The sequence below is a fragment of the Festucalex cinctus genome, chromosome 5 (genome assembly GCF_051991245.1).
Source record: "Festucalex cinctus isolate MCC-2025b chromosome 5, RoL_Fcin_1.0, whole genome shotgun sequence".
Lineage (NCBI taxonomy): Eukaryota > Metazoa > Chordata > Actinopteri > Syngnathiformes > Syngnathidae > Festucalex > Festucalex cinctus.
In genome coordinates this window covers 5,767,001-5,786,549 of record NC_135415.1, presented here as the reverse complement: position 1 = coordinate 5,786,549, position 19,549 = coordinate 5,767,001, and the positions used below count along the sequence as shown (strand labels likewise).

Genomic DNA, 19,549 nt, shown 5'->3' with positions numbered 1-19,549 from the left:
ATAATGCAAATAATATGAATGCCTTGAAACATGATTTTTTTTTTTTCCAACATTGAACGTTTCCGTGTGCGTTGTGATGGGGACTGAAGCGTTGACTTTACGAGAAGTCATTGAAGGAAACACGGTTGGTGGTGTGGTGGGCGGAGCTTCCCTTTAGGTGTCACTGTCAAGAATTACCGGACGTTTTTAGCAGTCGCGTCTGGAAAGACGGTCAGAATCGCAGTTTACGTGAATGTGCAGCTACACAGGATATCGGCTTATATGCTTTTTAATGTTTATTGACAATATTTTTAGTTCAGTTTTAGCAGAAAACGAAATAGGACTGCAGCCTCCATCGCCGTCTTACGTATAGCTGTCACCAGAATGGACGTGGCTCCTGGGTAAAGAAAGAAAACGGCAACAACAACGAAAATAATGTCTGTGGCTACGCTGTTGTGTCTCCTGGTTGGGACATTTTTGTCCCAGAAAGCTGCCTCGGACTTCCCTCTCCTCACGACCCGGGCAGGTGTGGAAGTAGACGGAGGGTCCGTGAATGCCTCAGTGGCCGTCATGGCTCAGATAAACGACGACGACAAGGTTGGTGAGATAAGACGTGAACATGAACTGTCCTCCTTATGTTGGATTTATTGACCACAATTGTCATTCATTGTTTCTTATGAAAATATGCTCTCGTTAAGTTGAATCTAACATGTCAGCAGATTCGGGTCACATGATCACTAATAACGACTGCTGAAATCATGTTTCTACCTGTACAGTGAACTTGTTGATTTGTTTGTGTACAGTACTGTGCACTTCACTTAAACAATGCAGTAGTTAATCGAATAACTATGTTTCTAATAAAAAACAAAACAAAACCCAAATTTTACCAATATTACAAATGATTGTTCAGTGTTCACCTTACTGTACTATAAATAAAGCTTTGTCATTCAAAAATAATTACATTAATAAGGATAACAGTAACCTCTATATTGTACTATGATATCTGCTGTGCAAAAACTTTGCCAGGGAGGTTCTATACCACTTTTTTTTCGACAGAGAGCCTACCGATACCAATACACGTATTCACCGATACCTCTAGTTCTTTTGATATATGATTCAATTTAACACAATGACACAAACATTGTGAACAAATATTTTTCTTTATGACATAGATGATAATTCGCTGATGTTTCAAACGTGTCAGATACATTTTGCAGAAGTATCAGTGGCTGGTATCAGAAGCCTCCACGAGTACCAAATACTTAAAATCCGATTGTGTTTGTCCAATACTGATACCTGTTGCCGGTACTCGCCCATAGTGATTGATTAGTGCATAAGCAATGCCTGTACTAAACAAATGGAGCATGCAGGGAATTAATGAAAACTGATATTAACTAGTGTTGTTCCGATACAGTTACCGATACCCAGCTTTGCAGTATCGCGATACCGATACTATACCGATACTTAAGTTTGTTTTTTTTTCCTCAATATGAAAAAGCTGTCCTGTTATTGGTTCAGAGCATTCAATGGCCAATAGGATATCTTAGATCGGCATGCAGTGAACATGTCACATACCAGTGAATGTCGTGCACGAGCAAGACACAAGATGCTGCATCCAAAGTCCTATATTAGCGTTGGAATTAATGGTATCGGCATGTTACTTGTGAGTAGTCACCAATACCGATACCACTGTTTTAATGCAGTATCGGCATCTCTGCCGATACCAGTATCGGTATCGGAACAACACTAATATAAACAGACAATATACTTGTGCGTTTGTGTGTTCAGTGCGATCATGTGATGAACGTCAGCGCTGCAGACCGCTGCGCGTTCGTCAAGAACACACCAGACTGCAGCGTGGAAGACGGTTTCATCAACTATCTCCAAGTGGCCTTCTGTCTGCTTCCTCCTGACCTCACACCCCTCACCGTCATTCTCTGTGTAAGTCCGTGTGCGTGCGTGCCATTTGAGGAAGTCTGGGGAACTTAAATTTGTCAAAAGTACGTTTTTTTCTTTGTCTCGACATCGCACGTTGCAACACAAAGTGGGCACATTGTAAATACACTTGACTTTTGGTTACACAGCCTTTGTTATCACGTGTTTGTTTTGCATCCCTGAAAATTAAATAGAACGCATCTGATATTTCTTCCCTCCGATTCTCCACAGATTATATGGCTGTTTGTTTTGTTTGTCGTACTTGGCCTCATCGCATCAAAGTTGTAAGTTTCTTTTGTGTCATAAAAGTCTGACTTTTCTTCATTCGTATTCACGTATATAGTACGTGAGCTGACCTACATAACTACTGCTTTGGTCACATGCACGTTAGAATGTAAAATCTTCATTTGTTTCACTTCACTGGTGTGACTTTGGAAGTGGACTTTGTTCTGCTTTTCTACTTGACTACACTGACCATGAACGAGAAAAGAGGTGTTGTATCTGTGCAGAAAAGATTTTCAAAATGGTAACAAGTTCTTCTCTGTTTCTCCACAGTTTTTGTCCTAACCTGTCAGCCATCTCCACAAGTCTGCATCTCACTCACAATGTAGCCGTATCCTTCATCTCCAAAGCTTTCTCCGTGTTATGAGCAATCACAACAAAACTGGTTTTGTTTTCGCAATCTACTAGTCATACTTAATCATAATTTAATTCCAAGATTTATTTTTGGATTTACAGCATATCCATACTAAATGGCTGAAGTAGAGATAACATTCTAATCCTTTTTCCATCTTCCAATTACCAGACATTACAGAAGCGTATTGCATTCACTTGGGGGAAAAAAATAAAATAAAATCCTGTTTTTCTAACTAAATTTCTTTGGGGAGCTTTGTTTTTTTTGAGTATTTTTTCCCCCTGAGTTTCTGAATATGTTTTTTTCTGTTTTACTCAATATTTTTTTCTGTCATAAAAAAATAATCAGAAAAACAGAAAAAAAATAACGGAAAAAATTACTCAGAAAAGGGGGAAAAGCATTATTTAAAAAAAAAAATAGAAAAAAAATATTCAGAACAACGGAGCACCGACTTGTTTTTCGGAGTAATTTTTTTCCGTTTTTTTTTTTTTTTCCTTGTTAAAAAAAAATAGTGACCACCCCGGCACAAACCGGCCCACCCCGCCTCCGGCCTTATACTAACTGCCTACGAGCTGTATATGTCTCATCTGTACGTATACCGTATAGTACAGTAGTCTGCTCGAGGTGGGAGTAACAACATGGCCGCCCTGTGACTTCAACGGCTTCCACTGGCATGTTTCAAAACATGGGCTATCGGCTATCTAGTCATATACACAGGTCAGTGTTCTGCAACAAGTCATTTGGAGTTCAGAGCCCCCCCCCCCCCCCAAAAAAAAAACCAACAACTGAAAAACAGAAGTTGGTGCTCTGTTTTTTGGAACAATTTTTTTTTTCTGTTTTTTGGAATCATTTTTCTCCCGTTTTTCTGAGTATTTTTTTTCTGTTTTTTTTATGACAGAAAAAAAATATTCAGAAAAACAAAAAAAAATACTCAAAAAAACAAGTGAATGCAACACGCTTCCAAATTATTTTGATTTGCTGGAAAAAAAAAAAGACAAAAGAAACCAGTGTCTGACATAGCTGAATTGTGATGCAAGTTAACTGTTTCTCTTTCAACTTCCTTGTTTCTTTTGTCAGTGTTTATTTATTCAACCTTTATTTATCCGGGCACAGTAAGGCAATTGAGAAATGTTACATTTACATTGCCGCCCTGGCGGCAGAGTAAACAAAGCAAAATAAAAGCAAATACAAAAATAATGCAAACAGTACAGTTAAATCAGTCGTTGGATGAATACGTGCAGTATGAACTCACATGTATGACGGAACACGTGGTGTTCCACAGGGTTCAATTCTGGGGCCTCTACCGTTTTCACTGTATCTGCTGCACCTGGATTTCATCTTAAGAAAATAGCGGTGGTTGTTTTAAAGAGCACATGGCGAATAAAAGGTCCTCAACATGATAAAACAGGTCAAACCTGAATGTATATAATCCACTGGACACAAATATCAGACATTCACTTCAACAAAACAATATTTTGCCCATTCTCTCCTTGACTAATATTTTCGTCGAGGGTGTGACCTTCCTTGCTCTTGGTAACGGAGCTCCTGACATCTTCAGTGCCATAGCGGCTTTCTCCCGCCCACACACCGCCGGGCTGGCGGTGGGAGCGTTATTTGGTAGGCGGGTACATGCACGGCAATAAGATTACGACTATCAAGCTGAAGCGTGCAAATGATCTGCTTTTGTCCGCCACTGTTGGCAGGCGCCGGCGTATTCGTCACCACGATTGTCGCCGGCGGCGTGGCGTTGGTCAAACCTTTCGCCGTGGCCTCGCGTCCTTTCTTGCGTGATGTCATCTTCTACATGGTGGCAGTGTTTTGGACTTACCTCATCCTGTTTCGAAGAACCACCACACTGGGAGAAACTTTGGGTACACAGCAGCACAGATACTGCGTTTCCCATAATTCCTTGATTTCTCTTGCAGGGTAATTTATTTATGTCTCATGTTTGTAGGATACTTGGGCCTCTATGTGGTGTATGTGTTGACAGTAGTCATCAGTGCATACATCTATAGCCGACAAAAGCGTTTGCGCAGTGCAACCATCGACGACGTTCCACATATTCAAGGTTCAACAGAAAGACACACGTGCAAACATAAAGCAACACAAATTCATTCAGGGTTTGTTTTCCTTTGCAGCAGGATTTGAGTCGTCGGACTCGTACGATAACGACGTGCCCTGTCTGCTAGCTGGCACAGACCAACAGGAATATGGTGGGAAAGAAACATGTTAAAACATTCACTACTCACAAAAAATAAGGATATTCTGCTTCTGGGTGAAATTTCAAGATGAACCTAAAATGTGCCATCACCTTTAGTTGAAATATGACAATCAGATTTATTGGCCAAGTATGTAAAAACACGAGGAATTTGTGTCCACAGTCATGACCAAGAAATGTTAAAAATAACAATGACCAACAGAGGGAGACAGAACAGGAAGCCTGGAAGTTCGCTACTTAGCGTCCCAAATTTCTTAGATGGAAAAAAGGAAGGAGAGGGAAATAAACAAGGTAATATGATGACTCTCTCAACTTTTGACGACACATGTCCATCTGTGGTGGCCACGTGGTTAGCACATTAGCCTCACTGTTCTCAGGCTGGGGTTCAAATCTGGGCACCAGTCTTCCAGTGTGGAGTTTGCCTGTTTGCAAGAGTACTCAAGTCATTCCACATCCCAAAAGCATGCATTGAAGACTCCAAACTGTGTTAATGTCTCAGTTTGAATCAGGACTGGAGTGGTTATATAGACAACCAGGCAAATTCCCGGTTGGCTGGAGACTGCTATTCCAATACATTCATTTCCTCCAGCCTGTGGATCTGTTTCAAAGTCGTCAAAGTGTGTTGAGTTCTCAATATCTATTATCACATTCTCATACAAAATTTCTCTTACCCTATATGCACTACCATTGTTAGCTAAATTTAAGGCGTCTCCAAGTCATAATAATTTAACACTAAAAGTGGCAATACTTTAATACATGACAAGAAACAGCAACACTGTAATTATGTACTGATTAACAAATTAAGAGTCTCAAGTGTTGTAATAGCAAGAAAGCATGCTAGGAAAGCCTCTGTGTTAGCGCTAGTCCGCTTGGGCCACTGAAAGTGGTGTTGAATAGATTTCAAATGAGGGCGCTAACAGGAAGTGCTGTGTTAGCAGCCTCAAGTTGCTAATGTAACACTAACATGTAAAATGTTTGATATTAGCTTTAAGTGTAAAGTGTCTTATCCCAGGTTATAAACACTTGCCAATTTTATCCGTTTTTGCCTGTTTTAACTATTTTTTAAATTTTATTAATTAGCATTAAAGCATTGTAAACTAAAGTGAGCCATGTAACTAGTATGAACTGGTTGTCAATGCTTACTTTTCTATTTGTGCCTTATGATTGGCAATTATCAGAATAAATACAAGTAACAACAAAATGGCTGACAGGAAAAAGCTAAAGAGAACAAACAGAAGTCAAGTCATCTTTAAAGAGCCTGGTGGAGTGCAACGGAATGAAGATTGCTAGTACCAAACAAAACAGAGAAGCAAAAACCTTCACAAGGCAGAAAAGGAGAAATAGAAAATCACAGTACTACTTCCTGTAAAGGTTCACCAGAAGAAATGGCTGGCGGGACAAGTCAAACAGGGAACAAGCCAGTGCTGTGGAACAATAACCTTTTCACCTGCTAATTGATAACCGCCCGCAGGTGTGGCTAAGAAGAAACACTCTCTTTGGAGCCTGAAAACAAAATAAAAAAACAAAGCAGTTCTGATTCAACTTTACAGAATGGCAAGTTGAGACAAAACACTTGAAATCTCACCCCAACTCCGAATATCCCCAACTTTTTATGAGTTGTGTATTTGTTTTTATTCATGAACACGTCTTTCCTTTCAGAGTCTGAATACAGACCACTCCTACAATACCCTGAATCCACCAGCCAGATTTTGCTGAGCTCCCTCAACCCGGTGGACAACCGGCAGTGGAGAAGAAAAAACTGGAAGTGGAGAGTCATCAAAGTGTTGAAGGTGTGCCAAAGACAGACGCACAAAGTCCAATTGGCTCCATGTGAAGGTTTTTATTAAATGGCGGTGTCCACCTCTCAGAGCCCCGTGGAGGTCATACTGCTGCTGTGCATCCCCGTTGTAGATCTCGATAAAGAAGACAAGAACTGGAGACGACCTCTCAACTGTCTTCATCTGGTCACTGCTCCGCTCATGTGCGTGCTCGCTTTCCAGTCTGGAATTTGTAAGTGGAAAGAGGAAATGAATTATTTACAGTATGGTTGTTGGGATCTCGTTTTCTATATCTTGTGAAATATCAGCTCACTCGAAATTTTCATGTTATTGAGGTACTGTGTTTGTTCTGCACATCATTCTAAATCCAGAAAAATATAAAAATATATATTAGGCTTACTTATGTTGTAGTATAGGGCAGTATAAGCCTTGTCTGCCGTCTAGTGGTAAATGGTGATATTACAACTTAAATCTACAATCGTTTACCCCAGCTTTTCGTCTAAATCAAATATTGAACAATATACATCGAAAATGAATATTTGTCAGCAGTTTTCGAAGGCGTTTTGGGGTTCGTCTGTGCTAACATTAAATTATGCCTACATATATTTGTTTCCATTTTTCACGTTTTCCGAAAAAGCTTTAAAAAATAACCATTATTTTAGAACTAAGTACAAAGTAACTGAAATTCTTTCCTGATTCTTCTTTAAAGGGATACTTCACTTATTTAGCCATTTTTGACAGTCAAACATTAATATTTTGCCTATAATAAATTTTATATTTTCATTTTTCATGTACAACTAGTACCTTTAAAAAAATACATTTTGTAACTTGCTGTTGACTGAAAATGACATCACAAGGGCTCAGGTAACCAATCACAGCTCAGCGTGTGAATGTCACATGATCAAACCTAGAAAACAGGTGAGCTGTGATTGGTTATCTGAGCCCTTGTGATGTCATTTTCAGTCGACAGCAAGTTGCAAAATGTGTTTTTAAAGGTTCTAATTGTACGTGAAAAATAATGAAAGTATCAAATTAATTATAGACAAAATATTAACTTTTTATTGCTATAATGGGCTAAATAAGTGAAGTATCTCTTTAACATATGCAATATATATATATATATATATATATATATATATATATATATATATATATATATATATATATATATATGTATATGTATATGTATATGTATGTATGTATGTATGTATATGTATATGTATGTATGTATGTATGTATATGTATCTCATCCAAACTACACAGGTATGTCCCACAGCTAACACACCAGCTAAGCTAAAAGCACACTGCAAGTATCTCATTTCTGTTTGTGTCTCCCTGTCAATGTACACAACTAGCATGAGCAGCAATTACGTCATCAAACTCAAAATGAACGACAGCCCCCCACCCCCCGAAAAACAAAAAACAAAACAAAAACATGAACAGTTGTGATTGCATGGTCATCATCTCAGATAAAAAAAAATAATAATTTTTTTTTTTTTAAAAAGTCGTACATTAACCAAAAATGAATGTGATGGCAAAAGAAAAACAAAAATTGTTGATAAAAAGGGAAGGGTACTTTTGGCAATATTTTTGGATATATTAAGTGGTTTAAAATGTGTTTGATAGATTTATTGTTCCATAAGGTGGCTTCATATTTCTTTTGGCTGGATGGTAGGTTTATTTCATGACCTTAAATTTATGTTTCTGAACTACTTAACACTGTGCACATATTCTGTTTAATTGTGTTGGTGTCTTTTTAAAGGTTAAATATTTATATTTAAAATTAAATTATCAGCCTTTTGTTTTCCTGATCCTTATTTTGAATAGAAAAAAACCCCCAATTATAACTGTTAATAACGACTAATAAATATTGAAACTGATACATTTTTCAGTCATACATCCAGCCCTTTGTTGCGGTCTATTTAAATAATTAATTCAAAATATGAAACTATAGAAAACATTTTTGTTGTTGTTTTTTAACACGTTTGACGATACTGTAAAATTTGTGGTGTTTTAAGATTAACGTCTACAAGCAAAAAATGTCACTATAAGTTTTGAATATTGAAATGAATCTTATCGAATCGAAAATTGTATCGTTCCCAAACTTAATCGAACCGTTCTGTTCTGAAAGATATCGTTTTTAAATCGAAACGCAACCTGTGTATCGAGATACATATCGAATAGGCCTAATGTCAGAGATTCTCACCCCTCGTGTGTATATATATATATATATATATATATATATACATACAGTATATATATGTATATTTTTTTTAGCAAAACAATCAAATCGATCTTCACCAATAAGGTTACCCCAAATTAAACCTATATTCCATATTCCTCACTCACCTCTTGAGGTCATTAATATTTACGGAAGCATATTGCATTCATTTGAAAAAAATCTCCTGTTAATACCTCCTAATTTTTGCTTTGAGCTTTGTTTTCTTGAATATTTTTTTCTGTCATAAAAAAAATATTCAGAAAAACAATAGTTTCTTTGTTTTGTTCGATTCTTCGTCGTAAAAAAAAAAAATAATCAGAAAAACAGGGAACAAATTATTCAGAAAAACAAGGGGAAACACATTATTCCAAAAAGTAGACAAAAAATTCCCCTAAACAGAAAAAAATATTCTAAAAAAACAAAGAAAAAATATTCAATAAAAAAAAAAAAAAACAGAGCACCAAACAAGTATTTTTTATTTATTTTTTATTTTTTTAACCTCTAAACTCCAAGTGACTTGTTGCAGACTACTGACCTGTATATATGACTGGATAGCCGGTAGCCCAAACATGCCAGTGCAAGGCGTTGAAGTCACAGGGCGGCCATCTTGTTACTCCCACCTCGCGAGCAGACTACTGTATAAACTATACGGTAGTTAGTATAAGGCCTGAGGCGGAGTGGGTGTTTTGTTCCTTTTTTTTTTTTTTTCCTTATTAAAAATAGTGACCACCCCGGCAGTCACACAGAGTGAGGGGTCACTATTTTTTAACAAGGAAAAAAAAAAAAAAAAAAAGAATGTTTTTTTCCCCGTTTTTTTTAAATATTTTTTTCCTCCTGTTTTTCTGAATATTTTTCCCGTTTTTCTGGGGGAAAAAAAATTACTCCAAAAAGCAAAGCAAAAAAAAGAAATGGTCATAAAAACAGTTTTATTTTGTTCTTCAAGTGAATGCAATACGCTTCCGTAGATATTATTTCATTTCTTGTTCTAAATTGTCTAGTTGGAGATTACTTGATCGAGGGCCAGTTTCCTCTGTGGGTGCTGACTTTTCTCCTGGGACTCTTCCTGTGTGCTATCGTCTTCTGCAGCACCACCAACGAGTGCCCCCCAAGATATCACCCAGTAAGCGTGTGTTAATAAGATTAACTTTTTTATCATGATGTTCGAACACGTCCGGTATCGTTCCGCCAGGTCTTCGCTCTTTTGGGCTTCGTGGTGAGCGCAGTGTTGATCAGCGCGGCGGCGTCCGAAGTGGTCAGCATTCTGCACATGCTCGGCGTGGTGTTCAGTCTCAGCAACACAGTGCTGGGTTTGACTCTCCTGGCCTGGGGCAACAGCATAGGAGGTGAGCCCGCTCGGAGTGCTTCGGTTTATGAGCTGTTGGAAAAGGATATTAAACGTTAACTTGTGTTTTATTAGACTGTTTCTCAGACATCACTCTGGCACGACAGGGTTACCCCAGGATGGCCATTTCGGCCTGCTTCGGGGGTATCATTTTCAGTATCCTTATTTTTACCTCTCTCACATCTCATTTTTGGGTTTGACATCAGATGATGAATGTGTGTTGACATCACGTAACGGTATAACCTATACCTTAACTGCGTCTCCACCAGACATGTTATTTGGGGTGGGTTTGGGCTGTTTGGTGCAGAGGATCAAAACACACTCTGAAGTGCAGGTAGGTCACTGTCAGGGTTACCTTGGTGGTTCAGTGGTAGAATTCTCACCTGCCGAGCAGGAGGCCCGGGTTCGATTCCTGGCCAACGCACCAATTAAATGTCGGTTACCTGTTTGACATCTATTAAACATGACATAAAAAGGAGAGAAGACACTCAGTTCAGGGCTCGCAAGGAGAGAGGAGAGGAACTGACTGATGCAATTCACTCTCTGAAGATTCCTCTCCTCACCCTCACTATTTATTTGGTTTTCCACGCCCCTAGTTACATGGGTCTTCCAACACTAAAAATGCAAATGCAAGGCATAGTTGGAAAACAGTGAACTTGTTTGTCTATGTGTTATGCATGTGAGTGGAAGATTGCGGAGTACGTGTGGTCAAGTTTGCAATCGTTCCTTAACAGAAAACAGGCGATTTCAGCAGACTGGCTCGAACCATTCTGTTGTGTTAGATGTTGTGGTTCTTGTGCTTCTTGAGTCATCTTTAAATAGCTAGGCCAGGGGTGGCAAACTGCGGTCCTCGAGGGCCGGTGTCCTGCAGGTTTTATAGGTTTCCCTACTCGAAGTGCAGCTGATTCCAATTAACAGGCTCGTTATCAGGTTTCTGCAGAGCTTGCTGATGAGCTGATCATGAATCAGCTGTGTTGAAGAAGGGAAGTATCCAAAACCAGCAGGAATGCGGCCCTCGAGGACCGGATCTCGCCACCCCTGAGCTAGGCTATGTGAATGTGAGTGGGAACAGAACAAAGCATTCTTCATTGCAAGCAGAAGCAATTCTTCTTTGCAAGCAAAGCAGTCTTCATTGCAAACGGAAGCAGTTCTTCATTGCAGCAAGTGTATGATAACTTATTTACAAAACGTAAATACACGTAATTTGCACAATGTGATGTCACAAACTGTATCAAATATGTTCAGTTTACGGTATTATTTCAATAAACTTCCTTCAATTACTACTATCCTATTAGGCAAGATTTGGTCCCATCTTGTGTCGGAAACTCATAAACAAGTTTAAAAATACAAGTGTAAACAATTTTAAAAATATTTTTCAAAAATATTTGACTGCTGTTTTCCTTCTCAGCTGGAACCAGAGGGACTGTTGACATGGATCCTGGCAGGTTCTCTGGGCTTGTCTTTGGTTCTGTCTTTCATCATCGTTCCACTGAGCCGCTTCCACTTGGGTCGGCCCTACGGCGTTTTCCTCCTCGTCTTCTATGGCATTTTCCTCCTCGTTGCTCTGCTCACAGAGTTTGGCATCATCTGAGCACTCCGTCGAGTGCAGCCTCACACGAGGGATGTGAAACTGATTGACTGGACCCATCTGAGCAGTGTTTTTATACTCTACTTGACTGCAACCTACGAGCACACTGGTCTCGTCACGAAGCCAAGCAGTTTTCATTCGAGAAGGCCAGAACATGAATTATTTTTTTAATCGTATGACTGACACTGCGATGACAATGTGGATGTTCAAAAGGGACATAAGTAAAACCGATTCAGCATTTCTTTTATACGCTACAGAATGCACTGTTCATGACAATCAAATTGGTTGTGCCTTTCACATACTATTTTGTCTTTTTTTTTTTTTTTTTTTTTTTTTAACTGCAAATACATTACCACCAGTGCCCCCCAAAAAATCATTTGGTCTGAATTTTTATTAAAACTTTTACTGCCACAAAAAACTTTAATATGACAAAGACTTTGATCATTTACATTGTCCTTGAAAACGTTCTATTTCCTCAGATTTTGTCATGTTTCATTGTAATTTCATACACCGGCAGTCCATTGAAAATCGAATGCTGCCATCTGCTGGCCATAGTGAGTGTTTTTGATTCCACAACCCATTGACCAGGCAGTGGTGCACTTAGACATTGCACTGCCCATTGATTTAAAAAAAATAAATAAAAATTACAGTTGACGTCATTTAACGTTTATGGCGGCATACATCGTGATTTTAATAATTGTTATTAAATGTTTTTGGCGGTCAAAGAGTTAAATCCCTTTACTAAATCGCGTACAGCATTCAATGCTTGTGAAGTTGAGCTAATAATAATAATAATAATTCTGAGCAGATGAGCCACAAATTTAAGACATTAGGTTGAAACACATAACTTACAAACACCAACTCCAAAGAAGCTAATTCGCTGTTACACAGAAATATAATTTAATACAGTACAAAGACAAACAAACTGATGATCTTTGTTCATTTTAGTCAATATACAAAACTGACTTCACCTCTAAGGAATATAGCAATATTGAATGTGGACTTAGGACACCTTTAGGGAAACCATTGCTAGTTCAATAGACTTCAGTTGTTAAGCTGTAGAAGAAACAAATTAGTCATATTTTAATTGACATTTTCCACAGCAGCCCAACTTTTAAAAGAGGTTACAAAAGACCTCCAGTATTATGTACATTCCATACTGTAATACAAGTATTAACAGGCAAGGTTTAATGGTCCCTGGTAAATGTAAGTCGTGTCTGTCAGTCTGTCCAGAGAGAGGCCATCATGTCCTCAACTCACATCAGTTCAAAAGACACCACCAAACCGGCTCCTCGCTGTGAGAAAAGGGGAGTGTTGGGACGGGGGATTAGAAGTCCTGGAGTCATACAGTTGTTTGGAAGATCACTGCTGCATGAGTTATTCAGTTCATACTGCAACGTCCGGCATGTGAGTTCAGTTCAGGCCCAGGCACGAAAGGCGGATTGGAGGTGGGACTGTCCAAGTCGTGCTCCTGATTTTGGTCGGGTTGAGGCAGGTTTTCCCTTGAATACTCTAAATACCACTCCTGGAAGAAGAAGAGGAGGAGGAGGAGGAGGAGGAGGAGGAGGAGGAGGAGCAACATGTCAGCAGATGCACTCATACCAGCTCTCATAATCAATATGTAAGGCTGGAGTTAGGCCAGAGGTCTGCAACTTGTGGCTCTGGAGCCATATGTAACTCTTTAGTCCCTCTCCTGTGGATCTATTTAAAAAAACGAGTAAATTAAAATTAATTAATACATGTAGTATTCTTTCAATTATTTAGATTTAAAAATAAAAAAAGCCCATATTTTTAAGTTGTCAGAAAAACAGAGACAAAAGGTAAATTAAAAATGTTCTCAAAACTACCTTAAAGGGATACTTGACTCATTGAGCCATTTCCGCAGTAAAAAGTTCATATTTTGTCTAGAATTAACTCTTTGTCCGCCAAAAGTTTCATAACGATGAGTAAAATCACGATGGATGCCGCCATAAATGTTAAATGACGTCAACTACGTTTTTTTTTATCAATGGGAAGTGCAACAGCTAAGTGCAGCGCTGCCTGGTCAATGGGTTGTGGAATCAAAAACAGCCACTAACGATGGACAGCAGATGGCAGCATTGTATCTCTATTCAATGGGCTGCTTGATAGATACATACAGTTGTCGGGACAGTTTTAAACTCCCTCTTGATCACAATGGTATTTTTATATTCATATTTATGTATTCTGGATAATTTTATCACTATAAAATTCAGAACGTGTCAAATTTGCCACGAATCGCATTTAAAATTTAGAATCTACTCATTGTGTTGACTCCTAAACTCATTCAATGCCAGCCCAGTTCAAATGAATCGTTTGACGTCTATAGCCGTCAATGGCAGTCAATGAGTTAATGTGGTAACTTCATTATTTTTCATGTACAATTAATATCTTTTAAAAAAATAAATATTTTTTTTTAACTTGCTGTCAACTGATGACGACGACATCACCTGTTCTGAGGAAGTACGTAACGACCAATCATGGCTCAGTTTGCTGGCCAAACCCAGAAAACAGGTGAACCATGACTGGTCATTAGATACTTCCTCAGCACAGGTGATGTCATCATCAGTCGACAGCAAGTTGAAAAATTACTTATTAAAAGGTATTAACTAACTGTACATGAAAAAATAGTTAAGTTATCAAATTCATTCTGGACAAAATGTGAACTTTTCACTGCTGAAAAAGGTTCAATGAGTCAAGTATCCTTTTAAGATGTCCAAAAACTGACCACAAAATGTCCGAAAAGGAAGAGGAAAAGTAGAAAATTACCATAAAAAGTCCATGAAATTGCAAAAAAATAAAAATAAAAAGTCAATTGTATTTTTTTAAGGCAGAAATGACATTTGAAAATTAATTATAAAATTTCTAAAAAACAAAAGCAGACTAAGAATACTGAAAATTACCATAAAATGTCCACAAAAATGCCAAAATAGAAAATTTATTTTACAAAAGGCAGGAAAGAAAATGTTCAAAGTAACCATAAAATGTCCAAGAACAAAAGAATAAATCCCCAATATAACCATAAAAATGTCCACAGAAATTGATAAAAATAAAATAAAAAATAAAAAAGCAGAAAAAATGTCAAAAAAATAAATAAATAAATAACCACAATAACATGTCCAATATATAATCTCTACATATTGGATGCTGCATATTTTTCTTTTATGGTGGAGGTCTAATTAGCTATTGGGCCCTCAGTACATTAAACTAGCACAGTTTCCTTCATCACAATGTTTAAATATCCTGCGGCTCCAAACAGATTTTTTGTTAATTATTTGGCCTAAAATGGCTCCTTTAACAGGAAAAGTTGATGACCCCTAATTTAGACTATGTGGTTAAAAATGCATGAAACTGGATTTCAGATCACAATCAGACCTTCCAATTACAAAACTGAATTAAAAATCAGACACAAATATTTAAAAGTTTGCAAAAACACAATCCTGGCAACATTGACAAAATGTCTGCTCGTACCTGCATCTCTTCCTCATACATTTTCATGCTGAGGTCACCCTTCGTCCTTGACCTCCGCCCTTGGTATAACAGGGGCGATTGTTGCTCATTCTGAAATGGAGAAAGGAGAAAGTTGTTGTTGTTTTTTTTAAACAAAAGGGGGAAATGTTCAAAAGTATGGTGCGTTTGTTTGTTTTTCGTTTTGTTTTTTACCTCTCTGCGATCCATCGCTTGCACAACTCCCACCAGAGAGCTGAGGGACGACTGCCCGGGACACGTCACCTTGTACAACTCCAGAGTGGACAGAGCTTCTTCACGACTCACTTCGACTTCAAAAACGATTCCATTCTCATCTACAGCGCACACATCAACATGACTTCACTGAACATACCATGAAAGTAGTGATGTGCTTCTCGGGTCGAATCCCTGGAGTGTGTGCCGGGTAATGTAGATGAGTGGTTCATGAACGGCGAGTCAATAACGGTGTGGTGGTGTACGTGGTGACGTTTGAAGCCCCACGAAGCAGGTGTACCACGTGACTGATTCAGGAAATGATTCGCTAGGTTTGAGTGTAGTTCGAAATAAAAGCGACAAAGAAACGCTATGGATTCCCCTTCACTTTTTGTGTTTTCGGGTCCCTTATTGCGCTACTTTTTTGCTTTTGGCATTCGATTTGACGAGCTTCTTTTTTGCGATGGCACCAGCAAGAAAGAGATTTTCCCCTGTTTGGGAGCACTTTGAGCAGATCCCACCTCAGAAGGTAATGCACTGTAATTACGATACTATTTAACAGATTCCAATAATAAAATAAAATAAAATAAAATGTGACAACACATAAAATTCACATTTTTCTTTTCACAGTTTAAAGACCCCTTCAGTACTGGAAATCACAGAAATATACGCTTCCAATTCTATACAAACTTGCTATCTCAAATCTATGCACCCCTGCTTCATCAGTACCATGTGAAAGAGTGAAATTGAGGTGAAATTCTCTGCCAAAAAAGAAACCGCCTGAGTCCAAAACTTTGGAAAAAATATTGTTTTTAAATAAAAATTAATAAGCACTTTATTTTATCTCCTTATTTCACATTTTCACTTGTTGCATAAGCACAAACATAGACAAAACTAGAGCTGCGAGCAGCTATAAAGGGCCCTCGCAGCCCGGGCCACGTTGGGGTACGTGCACGTTGGGGTACTTGCACATTGGGGTACTGGCACATTAGGAGCAAAATTTCTTTGAACATGGCATGATAAACCTTTACATGTGAATTTGTTTTTGCCAGGTGTGATGTGTGTGACAAGCTCAATGTGCTTTGGTGAATGTCAAGATCTGCAAAAATCAATTTCCTTTTTTATTTTTAGGGAATGAGTTGACCTGACTGTTTTTTTTTTTTTTGCAAAAGTATATATACCCATCATCGCTTGTACTCATTGCACAATGTTGCTTTTATTGTCCATAGAGGCGATCAAAAAAAATGAAACTGAATAAAAAAAAGTACAGATGTTTGGATCGGTCTGACACCAGTGAACATCTTGAGTAGTGGAAAGTAAAAGAATATTCATAAATGACTTAGTTATAACACTTACGAGTTCACAAATTTTGTTCAAAATACCGTAAGTGTTTTTTTTTTTTTTTTTTTTTTTTTTTATGCCTCAAGGACTAGGTGGCGCAGTATTTATAACTGAATTTTGTCATAGAGATACCTTCAGGCCTTGACTATAAATATACATGTCAAGTTTGGGATTTTTTGAAGCATGTACCGGGGAGTTATTCAGCATATCCTTCATTCACGATACTGCTTTTAACGTCAATAGAGGCTATCAAAAATAAATAAAACTAAATAAAAAAATATGTATGTTTGGATAGGTCTGATGCTAGTGAACATTTTGAGTGGTGGAAAGTAAAAGAATATTCATAAATGACTTAGTTATCACGCTGAGAAAGAGTTTACAATTTTTGTAAAAATACCGTAAGTGGGGTATTTTTTTTTCATGCCTCAAGGGCTAGGTGGCGCTGCATATATAACTGAATGTTGTCATAGAGATAGCTTTAGGCCTTGACTATAAACATACATGTCAGGTTTGGGATTTTTTGGAGCATGTACCGGGGAGTTATTTAGCATATCCTTTTTCAGTGCGAAACACAAATTTTGATGGCCCGCCTTCATCATACAGTATTTCGAAAAGTCAAGATTTTTCCCCCTGTCGTTGGCTCAGGTCTTGACATGGTCCAGGTCAAGTCTTAACTCAGTCGGATGAAACGTGTAGGAGAAGTGGGCAAAAGTCTGCCCCCTGTGAATGTGCAAAAATCGTCAAAAATGGGGCATTCAAAAATTCGTAGCTCACTTCCTGTTCATTTTAGCATATGGGTCCAAGAGACTTTTTTGTAGGTCTTGGGCTCCCTCATACACCTAAAAATATTCGTCGTTCTTGCTTAAACGTACAACCGGGGCTGCTTCGTTAAAAATTTCTAGGGGGCGCTATTGAGTCATTTTTGTAAAAATAGCACAATCAACAATAAAATATTGTTCATTTTACCAGGCCAGATGTGTGTGCCAAGTTTCATGAGTTTCTGCGCATGTTTAGACCCTCAAAACTGGCATTGTTTTCTTGGCGAACAGTGCTTAGCCACGCCCACGGCGATTCGCGAAAACTCACAAACTTTGTGTTGTGACATCATGAAGGCCGAAACCCTCATCTGAGCAAATATGAGGTAGGTCCAGTTAACGTGTTTGGAGAAAAACGTAGAAGAAAATTCGTAAGAAAAAAAATTGCCACTAGGTGGCGCTATCAGTTAGATGAAATATAAGTTCGTAGATGTCTTTAGGGCTGGACTCTCATCAAATGTGTGAAATTTTGAGAAGATAGGATTATCTCGGTCAAGTCAGCTTTTATTGTCACGAAAAATCTTCAGACTTTGCGTCACCGTAGCGGCCACGCCCTTTGGCGAAAAGTTACAATATTCGGTGTGGGGCATGATCAACATCTTAAGGCTTGTCTGACCAATTTTCAACTGGATCCCTTCAACGAGCTCAGCACAGTAGCTAAAAATGTAAAGTATGACATTTATTGTCACCACTAGGTGGCGCTATATGTATAACTGAATTTTATCATATAGATGTTTTCAGGCCGTGACTATTACGTTGCTTGAGAAGTTTGAGATTTCTTGGAGCTTGAACATGGGAGTTATTAAGCATTTGCTCTTTCTGGACAAATGACATTTTAAAGGCAATATTTGATGCCCCGCCCCCGTCATATAGTATTCCGAAAAGTCAAGATATTTTGCCCAGTTGTTATCTCAGGTCTTGAGATGATACATGCCAAGTTTGAAGTCAATCGGATTAAAACTGTTTGCAAAGGGGGGAAAAGTATGACCACAGTGAATGTCCAAAAATGGGCCAAAATTGGACATTCAAAAATTCATAGCTCACTTCCTGTACATTTTAGCTACATGGTCCCAATAGACTTTTTTTGTGCCTCTCGGGGTGCTACACGTGCCTGCCAATTTTCGTTGCTCTTGCTAAAACGTGCTTGGATTTTATTTTTCTACGCAAGGGGGCGCTATAGAGTCGCGTTGTTATGACGACTTCATAATATCAAATTTTTCGCCGGGCCTGAGGAGTGTGCAAAGTTCGGTGAGTTTTCGGGAATGTTTAGGTACCCAAAATCGCGATCGTTTGCGGAGAATAAATAATAATAATAATAATAATAATAATAATAATAATAATAATAGTAATAATAATAATAATAATAATAATTTTTACAAAAACAATAGGGACCTCGCAGCGGTCGCTGCTCGGGCCCTAATAATAATAATTTTTACAAAAACAATAGGGACCTCGCAGCGGTCGCTGCCCGGGCCCTAATAATAATAATAATTTTTACAAAAACAATAGGGACCTCGCAGCGGTCGCTGCTCGGGCCCTAATAACACAGAACAATTCATGTTAAAACACTCTTCAAATATATATTCTTTTGTATTTAGAGCATGATTTACACCCCACCATTTTATTGCATGCACCAAGTATGTTATACATTTTTCTGTCCACATGATGGCGTAGTCGAGGAAATGAATCATCTTGAAGCCCCTACGTGTGTGAGAAGTATTTCCCTGCAGGGCTTCACTGCTTTATGGGGCTTCATTTTGCTACATGAAAGATCTTCCTGTTACGTCAAGTGTCTGTTTCTCATGGAAGGTTTGACGTTCTCCATACCGGATTCATCCGAAGATGAAAACCTTTTTGTGACAAATACACACTTAGACAGACACACAAAATCTCACCCTCTGGATTCTCCAGCATTTCCCGGTTCTTGCGGCTGTAGTTCATGCGGAAGACGAAAGCATCCAGGATGAAGGCCACGATGATGGTCATGACCACCTGAAAG

At 38.4% G+C, this 19,549-nt stretch overlaps 2 protein-coding genes across 8 annotated transcripts in view; one reads left to right on the top strand and one right to left on the bottom strand.

Annotated features, from left to right (window-relative positions):
* The first annotated feature begins 126 nt into the window (after positions 1–126).
* On the top strand, positions 127–11,996 carry slc8b1 (solute carrier family 8 member B1). Of its 3 annotated transcripts, none has more exons than XM_077520978.1 (15): positions 127–576; positions 1,768–1,920; positions 2,146–2,198; positions 2,470–2,527; positions 4,060–4,165; positions 4,252–4,419; positions 4,503–4,616; positions 4,690–4,761; positions 6,426–6,556; positions 6,635–6,776; positions 9,764–9,885; positions 9,955–10,108; positions 10,183–10,263; positions 10,377–10,441; positions 11,516–11,996. In XM_077520978.1, the coding sequence occupies exons 1-15, from the start codon at positions 415–417 to the stop codon at positions 11,696–11,698; spliced, it is 1,764 nt and encodes a 587-aa protein (XP_077377104.1). In that variant the 5' UTR covers positions 127–414; the 3' UTR covers positions 11,699–11,996. The 3 variants fall into 3 exon arrangements, with proteins under 3 accessions (XP_077377104.1, XP_077377102.1, XP_077377105.1); XM_077520976.1 differs by having other exon boundaries at positions 4,687–4,761; XM_077520979.1 differs by having other exon boundaries at positions 4,687–4,761; positions 6,635–6,747; positions 11,516–11,662.
* A 575-nt stretch (positions 11,997–12,571) lies between these two features.
* Positions 12,572–19,549, bottom strand: part of tpcn1 (two pore segment channel 1) — a 25,346-nt gene continuing 18,368 nt past the window's right edge. For all 5 annotated transcript variants that reach the window (XM_077520972.1, XM_077520974.1, XM_077520975.1 and 2 more), the window contains 4 exons: positions 19,446–19,542; positions 15,377–15,516; positions 15,185–15,274; positions 12,572–13,220 (listed from right to left, as the gene is read on the bottom strand). In XM_077520972.1, the coding sequence (XP_077377098.1) occupies positions 13,077–13,220; positions 15,185–15,274; positions 15,377–15,516; positions 19,446–19,542 (471 nt within the window). In that variant the 3' untranslated portion in view covers positions 12,572–13,076. The remainder of the gene's footprint in view (positions 13,221–15,184; positions 15,275–15,376; positions 15,517–19,445; positions 19,543–19,549) is intronic.